This window comes from Azolla caroliniana, unplaced genomic scaffold (assembly GCF_043228905.1).
Source record: "Azolla caroliniana isolate FFs.n. ecotype wild unplaced genomic scaffold, voAzoCaro1.0.p SCAF_3, whole genome shotgun sequence".
NCBI classification, from domain to species: domain Eukaryota; kingdom Viridiplantae; phylum Streptophyta; class Polypodiopsida; order Salviniales; family Salviniaceae; genus Azolla; species Azolla caroliniana.
In genome coordinates, this window is record NW_028230438.1 from 1,267,317 (window position 1) to 1,289,715 (window position 22,399).

General features: G+C 43.7%; 2 protein-coding genes and 1 pseudogene across 3 annotated transcripts in view; all 3 read left to right on the forward strand.

Moving 5' to 3' along the window:
* The first annotated feature begins 3,166 nt into the window (after positions 1 to 3,166).
* LOC147865772 (cytochrome P450 716B2-like) lies at positions 3,167 to 5,175 on the forward strand. Its single transcript, XM_087316136.1, has 3 exons — positions 3,167 to 4,207; positions 4,328 to 4,515; positions 4,613 to 5,175. The coding sequence occupies exons 1-3, from the start codon at positions 3,226 to 3,228 to the stop codon at positions 4,910 to 4,912; spliced, it is 1,470 nt and encodes a 489-aa protein (XP_087172262.1). The 5' UTR covers positions 3,167 to 3,225; the 3' UTR covers positions 4,913 to 5,175.
* A 5,037-nt stretch (positions 5,176 to 10,212) lies between these two features.
* The window catches only part of LOC147865773 (cytochrome P450 716B1-like), a 26,463-nt gene continuing 14,276 nt past the window's right edge, over positions 10,213 to 22,399 (forward strand). Inside the window, exon 1 of the mRNA XM_087316135.1 lies at positions 10,213 to 10,267. Coding sequence (XP_087172261.1) covers positions 10,248 to 10,267 — 20 coding nt within the window. The 5' untranslated portion in view covers positions 10,213 to 10,247. The remainder of the gene's footprint in view (positions 10,268 to 22,399) is intronic.
* Positions 10,272 to 11,935, forward strand: LOC147865774 (cytochrome P450 716B1 pseudogene; annotated as a pseudogene). Its single transcript, XR_015529568.1, has 3 exons — positions 10,272 to 11,232; positions 11,332 to 11,519; positions 11,621 to 11,935. The product of XR_015529568.1 is annotated as a cytochrome P450 716B1 pseudogene (transcript).

A 22,399-nucleotide genomic window follows, 5' to 3' on the forward strand; every position in this document is an offset into this window, starting at 1 on the left:
ACTCGAACCGATGCAATGGATTGGTGGTTGCACTTGTAACAGGTCCAACCTATCTTACGGATGAGCATACACAAGAATCTACCATTGGCTCAGTCACGACAAAAACGGTGTTATGATAAGGGCCGTCGAGTAGTAGAGTACACAACCGGAGCAAAGGTCCTAGTCTATTTCCCAATCCGGCGACAAGGACTCAGTGAATCAATGATGCATCGATGGATTGGCCCTTTTACGGTCATCCGTTCAATGAGGGCCAACACCTATTCCCTTCGTCGAGATGCTAATGGATGGATTACCTATGCGCACGTGATACGGATGAAGCCATATATGCTCCAATCCACAACTCACGCAACACAAGAAGAAGAAACTCACCATGATGTCCCCTACACAGAGGACTCAGGAAACCCTTCAATCGCAGCCAGCCAACAAGACAAAGCAGAGCCGCCATCACACACGAGCAAGCGAGACGCGTTCTGCCATGGCAACGCGATGGAGGTAGCTCCCACAGTAAAGGAGCAGAGATGCCATCAGACACAGTCGACATGCTCAGATTTTTTGAAGGGGGGAGTTGTGCAGTCACGTGGTAAAATCATAGGCTAAAACCCCTCACCTAACCCAAGTGGCTATAACCAGGGTTAGGGGAGTTAGACCTTGAGTTAGTTAGTTATGCTATAGTTAGTAAAAGGTTAGTTAGAGGAAAGTAACTAGAAGTGTGCAAAGATAACCGAATGGATCTTGGAATGTATTACCAAGTTGTATAAAAGCATTTAGATGGAATGGAAATGAGGATAGAGTTTTGAGGCATTTTACAATATATTTGGCTGTCGTTGTGTGACAACTTAGATAAAAAAAGGTGGGGCAATCACTCTCCCCATAAGAGCAAACAACTACTTGAAAAAACTTGTTATTTTTCAACAAGCATCAAGATACAACTAGCAAGCATTTGAACACAATTAGCCATAAAAAACAGTAAAAATATGTTTTATTTGAATTAGGAAGAACAAGATTTTATTTATTAAAATTACAATATCCCATCCCATTGCATTAGATAAGGTACATGAACGGACGAGAGGGAATGATGATACCTTATCTCTATCGACCTCTTGACTTTGATCTTGAGAATTGGAAAACCTTTCTTGATGTTGATTGATTGATCATTTGATGAATGTATTGTCTTTGTGGCCTAGATCATTTGATTCCTTCTTAAATGGGTGTTCAAATAAGACTACATGTGCATGGGAGTGCATCCGATGTGTGACCACCACTTGGCACATACGTGTTAATGTGTGATGCATGAAAGTCATGTTGTTCATTTGAGTCAACATGTAATGCAATAATATATCACACATATTAAATTTTTTGTAGAAATTGGTTGATATGGAAAGTTGTGGGTTCAAGTCTCATACATGACACTTACAATACTATTTGAACTTATTTTCCTGAAACCATAAGCTTGTGAGACAAAATGTGTAAATCTTTGGATAATTTAGATTTCAAATCTATGGTGTGTTATGAAGAACAAGAAAGATCCTTGATACTTTTCACTAGCAATGGGCGCGGTTCGATTTCGGTTTCAAGGCAAAGAAACCGAATTGAACCGAAACCAAACCGTTTATTTAAAACAAAAACCAAACCAAACTGTTTATGAACTATCAGTATTGAAACCAAACCATTTAAGAAATAGTTGAAACCAAACCGAACCATTTAATAAAAAAATAAACCTAACCACTTAAATTAAACTAATTAAACATCTAAATAAACAAAAATACATTAAATTAAATAAGCATTTAAGTTAAATTTATTAAATCAATAAAAGAAACTTTAATTGAACCATTAAATTAAATAAACATATAAGTTAAATGAATTAAATCAATAAAAAACCATTAATTAAACCATTAAATCAAGAAACTATTAAGGTAAAACAAAAGTTAACCAAAAACATATAAGCCTTTAAACCAAACCTATAAACCTGAATTTTAGAACCAAACCGAACTGTTTATCGAAAATCCAAACCAAACCAAACAATTAATTTTTTTTGGAACCAATAAACCATTAAACCATGGCTTAACGGTTCGGTTCGAGCCGAAACCGTGCCCATTGCTACTTTTCACTTTAACAAATAACTATATTGATTTTGCAAGACTAAGCTTCAAATTCTATAAAGTTAAGTAATCACATATGAAAAACGTAGGGCTCGAGCATTCATTTAGTAAAATGTTGGGCAAATCTCAAATTTATAATTTGGGGCATACTAGGATATTTGCCTATATTGGGGCATGTTTGGAATGTTGCCAATCTAGGAAGTTCCTCAACGAGCATTCCGGAAATTTTGCTATCAAATTTAGTTGGGCATGTTTTGAGAAGGAATGATAGATAATCTGGACCCTTTTTCTTGGTTCAACGAGACCCTTTACACTAGTTCAGTGACAATCAAGATGTGGTGGACGTTGATCCCATTCCAATAATGATTTAGAAATTGGTTACTGTCTTTGAAAAAAAGGTTTGCAAACATGTAGAAATACACATATTCACAACACTATTTTTGTACATGTAGAAATATATTAAGGACTTCATGGAGGGATGGTGACATCGTTGGATGCATATGTGTATGGTGTGGTTCTGGTGAAAAAGAATCATATGTGTCTTTGGATGTATTGTTGTCACACATATTGTTCAATGTTCATCGACACATATTGTGAAATGCGTAGAATCCGAATCAATAAAACAAACCACCACGGTTCACAAACAATGACAAGATCTAGTGGGCAAGTGGACAAGAAGTAATAAATGATACGACACGAAATAAATAAAAACAATCGAACACACAAGACTTTTACATGGAAACCCCACATCAAGGAAAAAAGAAGAGGACCCTTAGGGTACCATAACTTCCACTATAATTCAGTTTACAACCGGGTACAACCTCCCTAGATATCAATAGCCGTCGATCAAAGCAGATAAAATTCAGGCGCCACAACTCCGGGATATTTTTAGTTATTTGAATTTCCGACCACTTCTTTTCTTCTCTTTGTATTCTCACATTTGCAGTTTCCTCTTAAATATAAAGGTCTATCTAGATAAGATTTCATGTAAATTGGGGCTATCGTTTGGGCCTACCAAATGGTAACTAATGAAGCCCAAATCTCATTAGGACTTCTTCTCCATGATGAAGGACAACACAACAGATTAGACAAGAAGAAGGAGAACTATCGCTACTATTGGTGACACATGGCTATGGTGAGCTTCACCTCCATCATCCCTCTAGAGCTCATTGTTGGGGTTACTCTGTCTCTACTACTAATAGCAGCACTACAGCAGCTATGGAGACCTTCAAGCCAGAATAATAAGAGCCAGAAAGAGAAGAAACTTCCCTTACCTCCGGGTCGTTTCGGCCTTCCATTTGTCGGTGAAACCCTAGAGTGTCTCAGAGCTCTAAGGAAAGGGATCCCATGGAAATTCTTGGATGACCACATCTCAGCCTATGGAGAGACCTTCAAGACGAGCTTATTGGCTTCTCCGACAATAGTCCTCGCTAGCCCGGCAGGTAACAAGGCAGCTTTCTCTAACAGCCACTCCGTGTGGCCCATTAGCGTTGTCTCTGTTCTTGGCAATGAATCCCTCATGGGGTGTGTCGGGCATCGTGCCACTCGCATTCGCAACGCGCTCATGCAGTTCTTGCGGCTCGAATCCTTGCAAAGATACACGAGCCGTGTCAATCTCATTGCGCTAGCATTCATAAGAGATCGCCTTGAAGGCCAATCTAAGGTTGCTCTCTACCCCTTCATGAAGAAGCTCATGTTCTCCATAGCTTGTGAGGTTTTCATTGGTATAGGGGACAGAGAAGATCAAGATATGCTCCATCGTCCCTTCGACGCCATGGTGAAAGGCCTCTTTCAGCTGCCAATCAACATCCCAGGAACAGCATATAGCAAAGGAATCGCAGCTTCCGATGCGATAAGAAAGCAGTTGCAGGTATGGATCGAGGAGAGAAGGAGGAATATGGCAGCTGGCTTGGTCACTGGACATGAAGACATCCTCTCTGGTTTTCTGGCATTTACGGATGAGCATGGACAACCTTTCTCCGACAAGCAGGTGAAGGACAACATCCTGGCGTTGCTCTTCGCAGGCCATGATACCAGCACTTCTGTAGCCACCATGACCTGCAAGTATCTTGCATCTAATCCCGACATATTGGATGAAGTTTACAGAGGTGTGTCTCATGTCCCCCGCAATCATCTCTTGCGGATGAAATGGTTATCTATCAATTCTTGATCAGAGAACATAAAGTCTTATGATTTTTTGTATGTGTATTTTGGTGGTGATTGCTCAGAGAACAAGGAGATTGCGGCAAGCAAGACCCCCGGTGAGCTCTTGAATTGGGGAGATATACAGAAGATGAAGCTTTCATGGAGAGTGGTTCAGGAATCGATGAGGCTGGTGCCAGCAGCTCAGGGGTCATTCAGAGTGGCACACGAAGACATGAGCTTCGATGGATTCAGAATCCCCAAATCATGGAAGGTGAGAGAACTCCATGAATCAATAGTGACAACTTCCAGCATGGGAGCTCTAAGCTGATCTGATCCATCATGCATTGGTTATATTTTCCTGCACACAGATATCGTGGTCCGTGAACTCCACCAATCGGAACCCGAAGTATTTCCGGGAGCCGGAGACGTTCGATCCGTCACGCTTCGAAGGAGCAGGCCCAGCTCCATATACATTCGTCCCATTCGGTGGGGGGCCGAGGATGTGTCCGGGCAACGAGTTTGCACGCATGGAGATTTTGGCGATCCTCCATCTCTTGGTCACTCATTTCTCGTGGACCCTCGAGGATCCCAACGAACTCATATCAATGAACCCTATGCCCTTCCCTGTGAAGGGACTTCCAATCCTCCTTGAGCCTCGGATTACATGATTCGATTCGCAACCACATTGTGGTTTGAACATTGCAACAACAAGAGTAGCTTCGGTATTCAGAACGAGGAGCATGTTATCTTGCACATATCTATTTCTCCAAAGGTTTTATTCAAATTTAGGTTACTTGCAAAATAAGCGGGGTTATGGAATGAATGAAAGAAAATATTATTGGACTTTAAGGATGTGGGAATCAAATTTCCATGGATCTACCATATAGTTCTCTTATGCCTCAATGATATAATCAAGACTAGATAGTGAAAATGTTGAGGTATAGACACGTAAGAGTGTAATAAGCGCAAGACTAGATAGTGAAAATGTTGAGGTATAGACACGTAAGAGTGTAATAAGCGCAAGACTAGATAGTGAAAATGTTGAGGTATAGACACGTAAGAGTGTAAGGTATAGACACGTATGAGGCAAACGATGTTCATGAGGCAATGACAATACATAATGGAAGATTGATATTAGTTAGTCCTTTCTAGCAACCTCGAAAGCAGGTGCGATCCGTCCAAATTTGGAAAACTATGTCCACAATAACATTATGGGTATTATGGAAATATCGATGTAAACGACCTTATGATGGGGTAGACATTCATGTCTCAGATGTGTTGTTTGAGTTATGGGAGAACTTGCTGGCTTTAGTCCGTGGTCAGTATGACAATATGCAAGGTTCCCCAGATACTATGATCAAGAAAAGGAAAAAGCTTCTTCACTTATGGAAAAAGGTGCCCCTGTTTACAATGGTAGCTCAAGAGCCTCAATTGCAATATCGACTTCCATGGACTCTTTGAATATCACAAATGTAAACATCCTCGTATTTTATATCAGTGTATAAAGAAAGTTGTAACCTTCTTGGTAGCTAGGTTCAAGTTGTAGCCTTCGGGCGTTTTGTTCTTAATACTATTGAAGAAAATCTTATATAAAAAAAAAGAGAGTGTAACAAGCGCCGTGTTTATGCTCGATTATTATGAGGTATTTATCGAATAAAAGACCACAAAAACACACACAATGATACAATATAGTTGACACAAGATTTAATGAGGAAAAACCCTCAATGAGGGAAACAACCACGGGACAAAGTCTAAAATAATCCACTATCAACAAAGAGGATACAACACAAATACAAGCTCTACCTCTAGATATCCAAGATATGTAGCAAAAATACTACTGACAAAGTAGGTACAATAATCCAAAGGTATGATAACTAACTCACAAACATATAAGTGAAAAAGAGGAGAAAAGCAAAATCTGGATGATAAAGCCCATAGTTTGAAGTGATAAACACGTAGATCTCACGTTGAATAGTGGAGTCAAAGGCAGAAGAGTTGAGCACCAAACTTGTTGTTTTTGTTCTCTCTTATGCACTATCTCACTCTCCCTTTTTTCTCTCATTTTCTTCTTCTTATACTTCTCAAAGAAAACGATCGTTTTGTGTTGTTTTCCCTCTTTTTTTTCTTTACACACACAAAAAAAAAAGTTTACATGTACCATTTTCAAGAAATAATAAAAGGGTAACTAAAGAAAGAAACAAAAGGTTCGTTTTGTTTCAGTAGAAGAAAACAAAATGGTGACCAGACACATCAACAATCTCCCCCTCTGGTCATACAAGGAGAAGATTGCTTGTATCTCAACTCATCTCCATGCTGGCAAGCTTGGCACATAGCTCAAGCTTCTCCCTTGGAACCACCTTTGTTAGCATGCCAACAACATTGTCATCTGTATGAACTTCCTCTCGCTATAACATCTGCTCCTCGATTGCCAATCGTAACCAATGATATCTTACATCGATGTGTTTTGTTTGTGAATGATACATTGAATTCTTGCTTAGGTCCATTGCACTTTGACTGTCACAAAAAACCACATAAGTTAATTGATTCAAAACCAATTCTAAAAGAAACCTTTTCATCCAAAGCATTTCTTCGCTAACCATCGTGGACAAGGCAACACACTTTTGCAATTTGGATTGCCATCATATAGCTCCCCTTGCAAAAGTAAATAAGAAACCAAATGTAAATTTCCTACCATCAAGATCTCCAGCCATGTCGTCAAGATCTCCAACCAAATGCAGACATGGCTGGAGATCTTGATGGTAGGAAATTTACATTTGGTTTCTTATTTACTTTTGCAAGGGGAGCTATATGAGGCATAGGGAATCGATGACATCTCATCTTTTCTCTCCTTGGTAACTGGATAGTATTTCTCACTCAATTTAAAGTGAGTGGCAAGAGGTGTACTTATTGGTTTTGCATGTTGCATGTTGAACCTCCCGAGGATTCTTTCTATGTACGTTTCTTGTAAAAGCCACACCTTTGATTCTCTATCACGAGTTATTTGCATACCTAAAATGTGCTTAGCATACCCTAAATTGTGAAGGTCGATGTCGATGTAGGCACAACACACGTAGATGGGCTTGGATCAAGCTACCAACCGCTCTGATACCATATAAAGAATTACATGATTCTGTGCAGGGGAAGAGATGTGTATGTGTGTGTGCATAAGAGAGAGAGAGAGAGAGAGAGAGAGAGAGAGAGAGAAGAGAGAGAGAGAGAGAAATACAGAAAAATGATAAAATTGTATTAACAAGAGAATAAACAACCAATTACTACAAAGAAGAGAAGAGGGTGCATGTGTAGTCACCTTCTCTCTATATTTTCTTACTACGACCACATGTTGGGAAGGAGGTGGGGACTTAACTACCTAGTGACTATGTGTCATAGGACTTAACTTGTATGACACATTAGTTATGATACAAAGCGGTGGGGTGTTCACACACTTGACCATTCCTAAGGTGTGTTTCCACACTAGGGCAGTTGAGTTTGATTCTCAACATCTAACCTAATGAAACACGATCAAGGCTGATTTGATGAAAAGACCTCACTCCAAGCAGGTACAACCGCAAGGGCAAAGTACAACAGAGTGGCCTACTTTAAGAGTGATTTAGCTCGGTGAAATGCTAGTTTTTTAGGTGTTTCTCCTCCGAAAGAATGATATTGTAAAGTTGCCGAACAAGATATTTCAATTGGGTTGAATTCTCAGAGTCTATTTTACCAAATGAATTTTACAAAACGACCTTCAAAGGGTACCAAGGAAGAGGTATTGGTGGAGACAAAAATAAGGTCAACTGTAGAATCAAAACCTAGCTCTAATACTAGATGTTGGAAATGGCCGTCTAGTGTGGAACAAAACCAACACTCTTCTGATGAAGATATTTAAGTTGACAACATATAGAAAAATATGTGGACAAATTTTTACATCAAGACAGACAACTGAATCAAGACAAGATCAAAAGAACAAGTGCAAAGAGAAGGCAACAAAGTTAGGCACAAGACTATGTAACTGTATTATTTTGCTCAACGTTGCAATGACATAGTATACAATATCAACAATAACACCAATTAGGTTACAAAGGTCAGTTAGGGAAACTACCCTTGCCAATAATTACAATTATGGCCTAAACCTAGTCTGTCCAATGGGACAGTGTGAATACATCCATTATTCTTTTGTATTCGATAGTTCACAGGCTCCCTTCTGTGGTGAGGCAAGCGAGAAGTGGATGTCAACAACTCTTGAGCATATATGTCAACATTTCCTTGCCTACCTAAGCAAACTCTCTAATCATGTACCTCTCCTATTATCTAACTAAAAATTAATACAAGAACATTACCGATGAACGTTGTAATCAAGAGTACACATTGTGATTGTGAGAGAAATTCATGCAAGCATTGGTTATGGTCAAAGATATGTAGAATCATAGTCAAATGTGATCAATTAAGATAGAAATGCTTATCCTAATGGTCCACATTTGGTGATTCGTGTGTAAGGTTATGGTTTTAGGACTTACACATGACACTTGCAATACATTTTGAATTTATTTTCAAGGCAATATAAGCTTGTGAGATAAAAGAGAAAAGGAGAGATAATGTGGAAACCCTTGGATAGTTCACATTTCAAATCTATAGTTAGGCTATGGTGACGAAGAAAGGTCCTTGATCTTTTTTACTTTACTAATTATGTTGATTTGGGAAGGCCTAAGCTTCAAATTCTCTGAAGTAAAATAATCACGTACAAAATGACGGAGGATGCTCGACCATTCCTTTGGTCAAGCACACAGTAACCTCTAATTTTCATATTTGGGGCATGTTTGGAATGCTACATGTTGGGAATTTATCGTAAATTATAGCCTAGGCTTGTTTCAAGGAGGGGTGATCGATAACCAAGACTCTTTTTGAGGCCCTTTGCCTTGGTTTATTGACAATCAAGATGTGGTTGAGGTTGACCATTCTCGGGATTCCTAAAGCTTGGCTTCAATTCATTGGTATGATAGGTTGAAAAAAGGTTTGGTACGATCCTGAGTAGAAATATCCTCGCACTATTTGCACACATGTAGAAATATATTAAAGACTTGTTGCACACACGTAGAGATGTGGACCAATCGGAACCCGAAGTATTTCCCGGATCCGGAGCTTTGAAGCTCGATCCGTCTCGTTGCGAAGGAGCAAGCCTGGCTCCACTTTGGATCCATGGTAAAAAAGAGAGGAAGAAGAATCATATATCTTTGGATATATGGTTCTCACACATATTGGTCAATGTTCATTGACACATATTGTGAAATGTGTGGAATCTAAAACAATCAAACAAACCACTGTCCACAAATAGTGACAAGATCTAATGGCAAGTTGACAAGTAGTAATAGCCAATGCGATTGAAAATAAATAAAAGCAACCGAGCACACAAGAGACTTTAACGTGGAAACCTCAAATCATGGAAAAAAAACACAAGACCCTTAGGGTACGAGAACTACAGGAATACACAAGTTTACAAGTGGGTACAACCTCCCTAAATATCACTATAGGAATACACAAGCATTAAGGCAACAACCTTGGCAACAATCTTCATCCAACAAGAAGAGCAGAAAAACACATTAGTAGAACCTACCTTAGAGGACAGGAAACCACGAACCAACAACCGTAATGTGAGTTTCTTAATGGTAGGAACAACTCCTCTGAAATTCAACCCAATCAGAGTTCGTATGGCCATCGATTGGAGCAGATCAAATTCAGGTGCCACAACAGGGAGGGTTTTTAATTTTTTGTCTACCACTTCTTTTCTTCTCTTTTTGCTCACACTTTTGGTGCCTCTCTCTTCGCCCTAGAAAACCTCTTTGCCTCCTCTTAAATATAGGCGTCTTTCTAGATAAGACTTCCTTTTAAGTGGGGTACCATTTGGGCCTACCAAATGGTAACTATTACTAATCAAGCCCAAAGATCATTGGGAAAACACAAGATATTGGACAGAAGGAGGAGGAGGAGAGCTATCGCTACCATTGGTGAAGCATGGCTATGGTGAGATTCACCTCCATCATCCCTGTAGAGCTCATTGTTGGGGTTTCTCTGTCTCTACTACTCCTCGTAGTAGGGTTGCATCAGTTATGGAGACCTTCAAGCAAGAAGCATAAGAGCCAGCAAGAGAAGAAACTTCCCTTACCTCCGGGCCGTCTTGGCCTTCCCTTCATCGGGGAAAGCCTAGAGTTTCTAGGAACACAAAGGAAAGGAATCCCATGGCAATTCTTCGACGATCGCATCTCAGCCTATGGAGAGACCTTCAAGACAAGCTTAATAGGTTCTCCGACAGTAGTCCTGGCTAGCCCGTCTGGTAACAAGGCAGTCTTCTCTAATAGCTATACATCATGGCCCATTAGCGTTGCCTCTATTCTCGGCAATGAATCCCTCCCGGCGTGTGTCGGACATCGTGCCACTCGCATACGGAATGCGCTCATGCAGTTCTTGCGGCCCGAATCCTTGCAAAGATACACAAGCCGTGTTGATCTCATTGCCCTTGCATTCATAAGAGAGCACCTTGAAGGAAAACCTAAGGTTGCTCTCTTCCCCCTTATGAAGAAGCTCATGTTCTCCATAGCTTGTGAGGTTTTCATTGGAAGAGGGGACAGAAAAGATCAAGATATGCTGCATGGCCCCTTCGACACCATGGCGAAAGGCCTCTTACAGCTGCCAATCAACATCCCAGGAACAACATATAGCAAAGCCCTCGCAGCTTCGGATGCGATAAGAAAGCAGTTGCAGGTATGGATCGACGAGAGAAGGAGAGATATGGATGCTGGCTCTGTCACTGAGCATCCAGACATCCTCTCCGGCTTCCTCGACTATACGGATGAGCACGGAGAATCATTTTCTGATAAGGCCATCAAGGACAACATCCTGGCGTTGCTCTTCGCAGGCCATGATACCAGCACTTCTGTAGCCACAATGACCTGCAGATATCTTGCATCTAATCCCGAGATAATGTATGAAGTTTACACAGGTGTGTTTCATGCTCCCAATCATTCTCAATTCTTTCTTGATCAGCGCACAGAAAGTCTAATGATTTTTGCATGTGTTTTTTTGGTGGTGAATTACTCAGAGAACAAGGAGATCGCGGCAAGCAAGGCCCCAGGTGAGCTTTTGAATTGGGGAGATATACAGAAGATGAAGCTTTCATGGAGAGTGGTGCAGGAATCGATGAGGCTGCTGCCAGCATCGCCGGGGTCATTCAGAGAGGTACAGGAAGACATGAGCTTCGATGGCTTCAGGATCCCCAAATCATGGAAGGTGAGAGAGAGAATTCTATTAATTTTCCATGGAAGCTCTAAGCAATCTGATGTGATCCTTATCATTCATGCATTTGGTTGTTATATTTTCTCTGCACACAGATATTCTGGTCCGTGAACTCCACCAATCGGAACCCCAAGTATTTCCGGGAGCCGGAGAAGTTCGATCCGTCTCGCTTCGAAGGAGCAGGCCCGGGTCCGTTCACATTCGTCCCGTTTGGCGGGGGCCCGAGGATGTGTCTGGGCAACGAGTTCGCACGCATGGAGCTTCTCACCATCATCCATCGCTTGGTCACTCATTTCTCGTGGACCCTCGAGGATCCCAACGAACTCATATCAATCAACCCCTTGCCCTACCCTACGAAGGGTCTTCCTATCTTCCTCAAACCACGCATTCCATGATTTTTTTCACTACACACAAGAGTCGTTGGAAAATTGCAACAGTAAGAGAAGCTTCGAAGCTTCACGATCCTGAACTACCCAAACGTTGTTGTGTCTTTACATTTGTTTTTATGTATCGGAATTTGGCAAGGCCTATGAGCATGTACATCGTTCAGCTTAACCTATGTTTTACTCGTTACATATATCGTTCACATTGTTTCCTTGTTCAAGTAGGTTTGGTGTTTGGCTTTTTATCTGGTACATATATAGATAGAGAATAATGCTTTAGATTAAAAGTATTTGGTTCCATATACCGCGTACCTCGACCACATGTCTGCTAGCATCATGTCTGCTTTTGACAATTGAGCAAAGTCTTTTTGTTATATCTAACTTCATCTTGTGTCATTACCTTTCTTTTGTATTTCTACATCTCCTTTAATGTTTGATATATAAGTTAGTTTAAATTGTTCCCTCGTGTGCGCTCCCACATGACGACAACATGTGCAAAGAATGGACCAAATTGACTTGTATGTGGTAAATTGCAACACAATCCATCAAAATGTGATACTTTTGACTCCCACGTATTTTAAATCTCGGCCATTTTATGATATATAAATATTTGATAAAATGTCAGACCTCAAATTTGCTTGAACAAGAAAACAAAGTGAACTATATCATTGTTAAATTCTTATGGAGGGTGTTTTATCAATTGCTAAGTTGAACAAATGTACATCTTCCTAAGGCTTGGCAAATTTCGAGGCATAGAAATAAGTGTACAAATGCAAATTCGGTGGTTTTGAATAGTGAAACTACTCTTGTTGCAATTTTAGAACGACATTATGGTCACAAATTGAATCCTGTAATGCAAAGGTGAAGGAGGATAGGAAGCTCATTCACAAGGAGAGTAGGAAGTCTATCGATATGCTTTGTTGGGATCCTCGAAGATCCACGAGAAATGAGTGACCAAGCGATGGACAAGTGTCCCGCACATGCCAACTTTATTCTTTGTAATGATCAAACTCAAAGATAGCTATTAGCGAGAAGTGAGTGTCAACCTTATCCCTTGATTTTGTTGACACCCTTTTGTGGGTGAGGCAAGCGAGAAGTTGGTGTCAACAACTCATAGGCATATCTGTCAATATTTCCTTGGCCAATGGCTACCTAAGGAAACTGCCTAATCATGTACCTCTCCTCTTATCTAACTAAAAATTAACACAAACAATGAAAGACTTATGTTAGTGGAAGATGCTTAATTACTAAACATAAGGAGATGATGAAAGATCAAACCTATGATGCATGAAAGTCATGTTGCTCATTTGAGTCAACAGGTAGTGCAATAATATATCACACATAATTAAAAATGATGAGAATATAAATTTATAGAAATATTGTTCACAACGAGTGGTTGATGTGTAAAGTTATGGGTTGAAGTATCACACATGACACTTACAATACTATTTGAATTTATTTTATGACACCGTAAGCTTGAGAGACAAAACTGAAAAGAAGACAAACTGTGTAAATCTTTGGTTAGTCTTGATTTCAAATCTATGGCATGCTATGAAGAACAAGAAAGATCCTTGATATTATTGACTTTAACTAATAGTTATATTAAATTTGCAAGCCTAAGCTTCAAATTCTCTAAAAATGAGCCCAAGCGTTAAATTCTCTAAAGTTAAATAATCACATATGAAAAGCGGAGGAGGCTTGAGCATTCATTTAGTAAAATGTAGGGAATCTCATATTTATAATGTGGGGCATGTTTGGAATGTTGCCAAACTAGGAAGTTCCACAAGCTATAAGCATTTCACAAATTTTGCCATCAAATTTTTGTTGGACATGTTTCGAGAAGGAATGATCGATAATCCACACCCTTTACCTTGGTTTAATGAGGTCCTTTACCCCATTCGGCCATTCCCTTAATTATTTAAAAATTGATGCCAATCTTTTTTTTTTTCCAAAAAAAACTCCTTCCATTAGTTATAAAATTTTACAAATGAGACGATTATGTACAAATCCCTAAAGGGACGTGATAGTTCCATCTAATGTGGAAGCCCACTAACTCAAGAAAGGGAGAGGACGACCATTGTTGGATGAAGGCTATGCGTTGTCTTTCAACTCCCTCGGAGCCACCTTTAAGGCCATCATATTGGCTCTTCAAAGTGGCTACAATTTCACTCCATATCTCTTGCAGTAACCTTGTTGGATGGGTGGTTTGGTTGGAGAAGACTCGCCTACATCGTTGTTTCCATAGAATCCAAAGGGTTATTGGGCTGACCAATTCCAACACCTCTTGAGATTTGTCATTAAGAGGAATATAGTGGACATTGCCGCTGGAGGAGAAAAGAACCTCTTGTGCTTTTATCACCAAAGTCATCCCCTCCTCCTGATGCTCGTATCGGCCAATTGCAGCCTGCCATGATAGCCAACATATATTTCCCCACTTGATTGAACCTTGCACCTGGCATAATTGCAACAAGCGGCCAACCCCCCGCCATATTCTATGGGACGTTGGGCAGTCCCACAGAGCGTGTCGTATGGATTCTACTACATGTGGGCACTCTACACAATTAGGAGAGCTAAGGTTCCCACGTTGCCATGCTCCCACCGGTAGGGACTTATGTATTAACAGCCATTGAAAAGTGGTAATTCGCCTCGCGTGTTGTTGCTTCCAGATTTTCTGCCAAAACTTGGTGATTATTGCGGAGGGAACTTGAAATGTGTGCCAGACCTTCGCAGCAGCCGGTTCTTGCGCGGCTGTTAACTCTTCGGGCCGGACAATGGCCTAACACAAGGTGTCTACGTGAGACACTTCACCAAAGGGTGTTACAGCAACCGGATTAGACTTCAACGCTTAATCCGACTTAGTTAAGTTACTTATTAGGATCGTCTTTCATAACACGCGTAAGATATAACAATTAAGTCAGAACGGCAATTAACACAGAGAGATAACAACACTTAAGCTTTCATTAATTAACCGCTAACTATTACATTGTATCCGGGCCTTTAAATAGGTTTCCGGTCTGTATTACAAAACGGTGCCATCCGCACCTGTTCGGGATCGGTCCGGATCCGGAACGGCATACCGATTCCAGTCCGTCCGTCCACACTCATAGCTTAATTACAACCACATTCCTACTACTTAATTAGCTCTCCGTTTCCCACTCTGGACTCCTTTGCCGGCCGGTAACAGCGGCTTGAGCAGCTAGAATGTGGCGACCCAATCTAATTGTGAATTGGAAGAAAGGGATGGGTGAGTGACGCCTTGGACACCAGGTAAAGGAGTGCCGAATGATCTACATGGAAGGAAAACTTCCTTCCCAATAAATAGTGCCGAAACTTTGTCACACTGTAGATCATTCCTAGAGCTTCCCGTTCCGTAGTAGAGTAGTTCCGTTCTGCTTGGGATAGCTTCCGGCTGGCATAGTACACTGGCCGGTACCACTTTGGTTCCGTAAGCTGCATCAGTACGCTTCCGATTGCGATGTCGGAGGCGTCCACGAACACATGAAATTCTTTACTCCAATCTGGAGGTTGTACTACCGGTGCCTGCGACAATAGTACCTTGAGGGCCTTATACGCCCTATCCTTAGTATCGGTCCACTGGAATGGTGTCCGATGTACGGCGGCATGCAACGGTGTAGCCAGGTCGGCCAAGTATCGGAGCATCCGGCTGTGCCACTGGATCTGGCCTCAGAACTGGCTTAATGCCTTTGCCGTTGCCGGCGCCGGTGCTTCTAATATGGCTTTCACTTTGTCCGGGTCGACTGCAATACCTTCCTGGCTCACGAAATGTCCTAATAAAGTTCCACTGGACACGCCAAATACACATTTTGCCGGATTCAAGCTTAGCCGGTACGCTCTACACTTTTCTAGACAAAGACGGAGGTGCTGAAAATGGTCCTCCTCTCGGCTATAGACGGCGAAATCGTCAAGGAAAACCTGCATAAAAGCCGGTATATATTCACCAAAGATTTCCATGATGATTCGTTGAAACGTTGCCGGTGCCGTTTTGAGTCCGAACATCATCACCACGGCCACAAACACCCCCCATTCGGTGACGAATGCCGTTTTCTCTTGGTCGTCGGGGTGCATCCGTATCTGATTATACCCGCTGAATCCGTCTAGGAAGCTATAGACCTCGTGGCCGGCGACGGCATCCAACACTCCATCTGTGAACGGAAATGGAAACGCATCCGTTACCGTAGCCGCATTGAGTTTCCGGTAGTCCACGCAAACTCGAATTTTTCCGTTCTTCTTCGGTACGACTACGATCGGGCTCAGCCATGTCGCTTTCTTTACCGGACGGATAAAGCCAACTCTTAGCAGTTTGTCGATTTCTTCCTTGACCTTGGCAGGATAATTGGGATTCATCAGGTACCGTCTTTGTGCCACTGGTTTTGCGTCCTTGCTCAAGTGCACTTGATGCTGGTATAACTGAGGGTTGAGTCCTCGCATGTCTTCGTATGACCAGGCGAATATGTCGCGAAATTCCGTGAGAAGTGTTATCATCGCCATTTTGTCTCCGGACTTCATCTCCTTGGCGATGTGCACCGGTTTTGCTTCGTCCGTGGTTCCTAAATTCACCTCTTCTAGTTGCGATGCTTTTACGCGCTGTGAAACGGCCATTTCCCATTCCAACGCTTCCTGCGCTTGCCGTAACTCCCGGATTGCGTCTTTATCCGGTTCTGCTTCCGCCTCTTCCGGTTGCGGTAAGTACGGTGCTACGGCTTCGGCAATGTCAATTTCGAAGAGGGGTATGATCTTCAGGTTTTCCTGCATGTATTGAGCTTCTTCTTCGTCCGCTAACCCTTCGAGCATGTTGACGCATTCCGCATACAACGGTGTACATTCCTTGCCAGTGCTTGTCCTTGGCTGTGTTGGTACCCGTACCTTGGCTTTTCCTCGCCGGAAGGTAATTATATTTTTTCGCCAATTCTGTTTGATATGCGCCGTTTTCAACCATGGCCGCCCCAGCAATAGCGGGTATGCGCCTTGTGTCTGTAATTGTAGCACTACCGCCGAGATGTGAAATGTATGCCCGCCGACGGTGACTTCTAATTTCCGTATTAATCCTGTCGGCCGCACTGAGCTTGTATCGGCCATCCGCAACCAGAACGGACACGGCTCCCACTCGTGGATTCCTAGGTCATCACACGTCCGGAGGCTTATTACATTTACCCCAGAGCCTCCGTCTATAACTGCGCCGGGGAGTTCTTTCCCTTTTACAATGGCAGTGATTACCGGACTGCTGGTGTCTACCATTGTTGGTCCCTCCTCCGGATTCGAGAAGAGTACCGGTGCCGGTGATGGTTCTCCTGCCGTCATGGCCGTCTTCAGTCCTTCCGTGAATCTAGGCACGAGTTGTAGGAGTCTTCCTAGTGGTAACGTAATCTGGCATTCTTGCAACGCCTGCCATGTCTCGTTCTCGGAGTGACTACCGCCGGCAAGCCCTGCGATGTTCTCCTTTTGCTGCTGTAAGTCTGTGACATTCTGCTCGTTTGCTTTCTTTATCCATTCCGTTGCTTGTTTGCGGATGGTCTCCTGTGTCTCCCATTCTTTGGCCATGCCCTTCGACCTTGTGGTCACCTGCTGCAGGTCTGCCACCTCAGGGACTACCATATTTACCGCCGGTCGTTTTTCATAGCTCTTCACCGGGCATTGGTTACTATAATGGCCTTCCTGTCGGCAGTAGTAGCAGTAGGCTTTCCGGGCATTGCTAGATTCGGCCGTGTCTGTTGTACCCGGGGCAGGTCCTACGGTACGCGCGGGGTTTTGTACCGGTTGGTTACTTGGAGCGCCTTGTTCCGGATCTCGGGGGTAGCCGCCTTTTTTAAAATGCCGTTTTTTGTTAAAGCTCTTCTTATTACGGTACTCTTGACGGGGTTGCCCGTTATATCTGTCGTATTCCTCCCGTTGCTGACGATACCCGGGGGAGTGCTCTCGGTCGTACTGTTCGTATCGTCTATTGTAATCCTGGTACCGATCATGCCGGTCATAGTTATCTTGCCGATCACCGTACCGGACATCATTTTCCCGTCGCTCGCCATACCGGACATCCTGTGCCGGTCGGTCACGGTCCATTCGCCGCCAGCGTTCGTCTTCTTCATCCCGGCTGCTACGTGGCTCAATTTGTCAGACGGGCGGTGCTTGCCGAGTCAACAGATTATACTCGCACCTATCCGTCGTATGGCTCTTGGATTGACAGATTACACATTGCGTCCTCATCGTGCATTCTAGAGCCGAGTGTCCGGAGTTCAAGCAGGTTGTGCACTGTATTGCTTGCCGAAACCGGAGGTCTTCATCGGACGGTAACGCCCGTTGAAGTGCGCTCAGTGTGAGCCAGGAACTTGTCTTTTCCATCTCTTTCACCCGGTCAATGACCTGGTCGATGGTACTTGTGCGGAAATCGATTACCGTGCAAACCGTGCGTAGGGGTTCTCAGAGCGCGTTTAGGAATATCGTCCGTAATTCCTCCTCCGGGGGTGCACGGGCAAGCTGACTATGCATCCGTTGAAACCGGATGACAAATTGGGGAATGCTCTCCCCTGCCTCTTGCCGGATGGTATAAAATAAGCCTACCATTACGGTCTGGTCCACCTCCTTTTGAAAAAAATGCATGAATTTAGCTTTTAAATCTGCAAAGGTATTGATGGTAGACGGGTCCTGTGTCCGGCGCCATCTTGCTGCCGGTCCCTCCAATGTGACGCCAAACTCTGCTATCTTAGAGCGTTCTTCTTCCTCCGGTGTCAGTCGCTGGGACATATGGTTGGCTTCCCATGTCTGTTCAAAGGCGTGCACATGAGCTTCCGCGTCCGGATCATCTCTATACTTGGAGTACTGGAACGACATGTCGTCGTCCGGTATCGGTGCGCGGGCTGGTAGTGTTGTTGCTCGTTCCGGAATTTTCTCCGGTGTCGGTGGTCTTTCCCGATTTGATTCCGGTGTGGGTTGTTTCTCTTCCTTTGGTGACGGAGGCCTCTCCTCTTCGACTTCCGGTGTCGGAGGTCGTTCTTCTTCTGCTGGTTCCGGGGGTTCCAACGTTAGCACTTCCGGTTCCGGTTCCGGTGTCGGTAAGGTATCCGATCCTTCGTCCTCTGGTCCGCCCGGGGTTTCGTTACTGCTACGGTAGTTCGTGTGCACGCTGTATTCCCCTTCGGAGTCCGATTCATATGCTGAAAAGGCCTCTGCTTCGCCTTCTCCGTTTGCCAACGCGTGGAGAAGGGATTCGGTTTCCCGGAGGCTGCTTAGGCTGCTGCCGTCGTCCGGGTGCGATGTTTGCTGTAACCAGAGGGAGTCCTCCGCTACTCTCCGGATTACGTTGGAAAACGAGCGATCCGCTCTAATTTCCTGCGCCGCTTGCTGGAAAGCCTTGCGTCTCCTTTGCCTTTCGGCAAGGCGCCGAGTTCGATCTGTAACCAAGTCGTGCGTTGATCTAGACATCCATCCGTGCCGTCGTTCGCTACAAAAACAGGAATCATGGTCGCCAAAAACTGTGTTAACTCTTCGGGCCAGACAATGGCCTAACATAGGGTGTCTACGTGAGACACTTCACCAAAGGGTGTTACGGCAACCTGATTAGACTTCAACGCTTAATCCGACTTAGTTAAGTTACTTATTAGGATCGTCTTTCATAACACGCGTAAGATATAACAATTAAGACAGAACGGCAATTAACACAGAGAGATAACAACACTTAAGCTTTCATTAATTAACCGCTAACTATTACATTGTATCCGGGTCTTTAAATAGGTTTCCGGTCTGTATTACAAAATGGTGCCATCCGCACCTGTTCGGGATCGGTCCGGATCCGGAACGGCATACCGATTCCAGTCCGTCCGTCCACACTCATAGCTTAATTACAACCACATTCCTACTACTTAATTAGCTCTCCGTTTCCCACTCTGGACTCCTTTGCCGGCCGGTAACAGCAGCTTGAGCAACTAGAATGTGGCGACCCAATCTAGTTGTGAATTGGAAGAAAGGGATGGGTTTGCTTCCTTGCCCCGCGTAGGGATCACGCCATGTCCATTGCAAAGGGTCCCAATTGACCTTACGTAGCCATGTGTTTTCATGAGTACATATATGCCAATCGGGTTGTACTTTGATCGGATCAGGATCTACAATCCATTTATGACCAGTGTACACGAGTACTCGAATGGCGTTATTCGGTGTGGGTGTCTCAGTGTCTCGCAATTCATGGCCTTCAAGCTTGTCTGGTGATCCCCTACCTCTCGGGATTAGAGAGCCTTCCTCCTCGTGGCCTATCCATTTCTCCATTGTCGTCCTTTGAGTAGCAGATTCCCTAATCAGTAGCGCGTTAATGATTTCCGATCTCATAGTCCATCCGCCCCTGATTCCATGGAGTATGTTCGCTTGATCTTGTAGTGGCATTGACATAAACCGTTGCCAACATTCTATACTTTTGCCTAGACCTTCTGCAATGTATCCCCATGATAACCCCTTACGTGATCCCAGTAGTTGATTAGATTCATCCTTGAGACATGGGTTCCATAGGATACGTTGATTGAGCCAGGTAGGTTCGGATCCCGGTTGATCCCACTGGAGCCCTCGACGAATGTCACACCATGCCTTTCACATGGATGCACTGAATCTGTCCTCCAAATGGCGGGAGAAACAAGGTTTGAGATCCATGTTTAGAATCCATCCCATTTGGGGGGCCCAATTGACCCCTTTTCGTGGCCTAAAGTAAGCGGAACGTAACCTCAATAGCATTTTCCAACAATCATTTCCTAGTTGGAGTCCTCGCACCACAAATTTGGCAAGTAAGGCTTTCGATTGTGAAAGGGGATCAATAAGACCCAATCCCCCTCTCGACTTAGCCGTTGTGAGTATAGGCCACGCCACCTTGGCGCGAGCTACATGGTCTTAAAAATTGATGCCAATCTTAAAAGTAAGGTTTGCAAACATGTAAAAATACATATATTCACGACATTAATTTCGTACATGTAGAATACATTAAAGACTTGTACCATGGAGGGATGATGACATCTTTGGATGTATGTGTGTATGCTTTGGTTATGGTGAAAAAGACGAGGAAGAATCATATATCTTTGGATATATGGTTCTCACACATATTGGTCAATGTTCATTGACACATATTGTGAAATGTGTGGAATCTAAAACAATCAAGCAAACCACCATCCACAAACAGTGGCAAGATCTAATGGGAAAGTTGACAAGAAGTAATAGCCAACACACTAAGAAATAAATAAAAGCAACCGAACACACGAGACCTTTACGTGGAAACCCCAAATCAAGGAAAAAAGCACAAGACCCTTAGGGTACCAGAACTTCCACCATAACTAAGTTTACAAGTGGGTACAACCTCCCTAGATATCATCAGAGGAATACATAAGCATGAAGGCAACAATGTTGGCAACAATCTTCATCCAACAAGATGGATAAACTGACAAGAACTACACGCCCCCTATGCGCAACGCTCGGCCACAACCGAGCTTAGAATCATACATAGAAAAAAAAAACGAGGAGTGAATGCACGACACAGTGAAGAGAAGAGTACACAGGATGTTTACGTGGAAAACCCAAACTAGGGAAAAACCACGGCAGCCCACAGGCTACAAACTATCACTATGTTACAACGTTGTCGCGTTGTTACGCGCGTGCGTGTAGAAGGGGCGGGACCGTGGGGGTCTTGGACTAGGGAGTGGAGGAGAAAGAATAGGACATGATATGCAGGCCTAGCTCAAGAGGAGAAGAGGAAAGAATAAGACCACGACATCGAAGGAGAGATCGGCGGAGGCAAGATGCTCAACAAGTTATGTTAAAACAACGAATGGTTACAACAGTGGTGGCCGCCGTGGCCGCACCAAAATGACTATCCGAAAACCCTAAAGGGAAACCCAAGAAGAAAACCCTAACCGAAACCCTAACCCTAAACGAAAAGGGAAGAGGGAGAACCCCTCGACTAAGTGGTATACCTTACTCGCACAAAATAGGCAACCCCTCCATAAGTGACCCCTCCCCTCCTTTTATAGCCCAAGGAGGGAGGGACCTTACAATGTGGGACAAAATGTCCCCTCACTCTCTATACACCATATCCTAGTATACATGTGCACAGGTTGCACACCGCCGACTTGCCCCCTTCCACCCCGGTTTCCGCCCATGGACGAAAATCTTCACGACATCCACCCCCACCAAACCGCACATCCACCGGTATGTGCCAAGAAAGGAAAAGGGTGAGAGATTTCGTCCACGGTGATCAACCGGGTCTTTCGCCTTACCGGCACCCAACCTTCTTGCCGGCCCCGACCCGCCGAATCCATCCGATCCACCACGTCCACCGCGTTTCCCCGAACCGTCGGCTCCGTCCGATCCGCCATATCCGACGTTCACGCCTTCTTCTTTGACCAACCCTCCCGAACGCCATTGCCGATCTGGTCACTCTTACTTTGTCCGCCATGTAGGTCCTCCGATTAGGCCCTCGGTCACCCTGTTTGCTCGACGGATTCCGCCCCT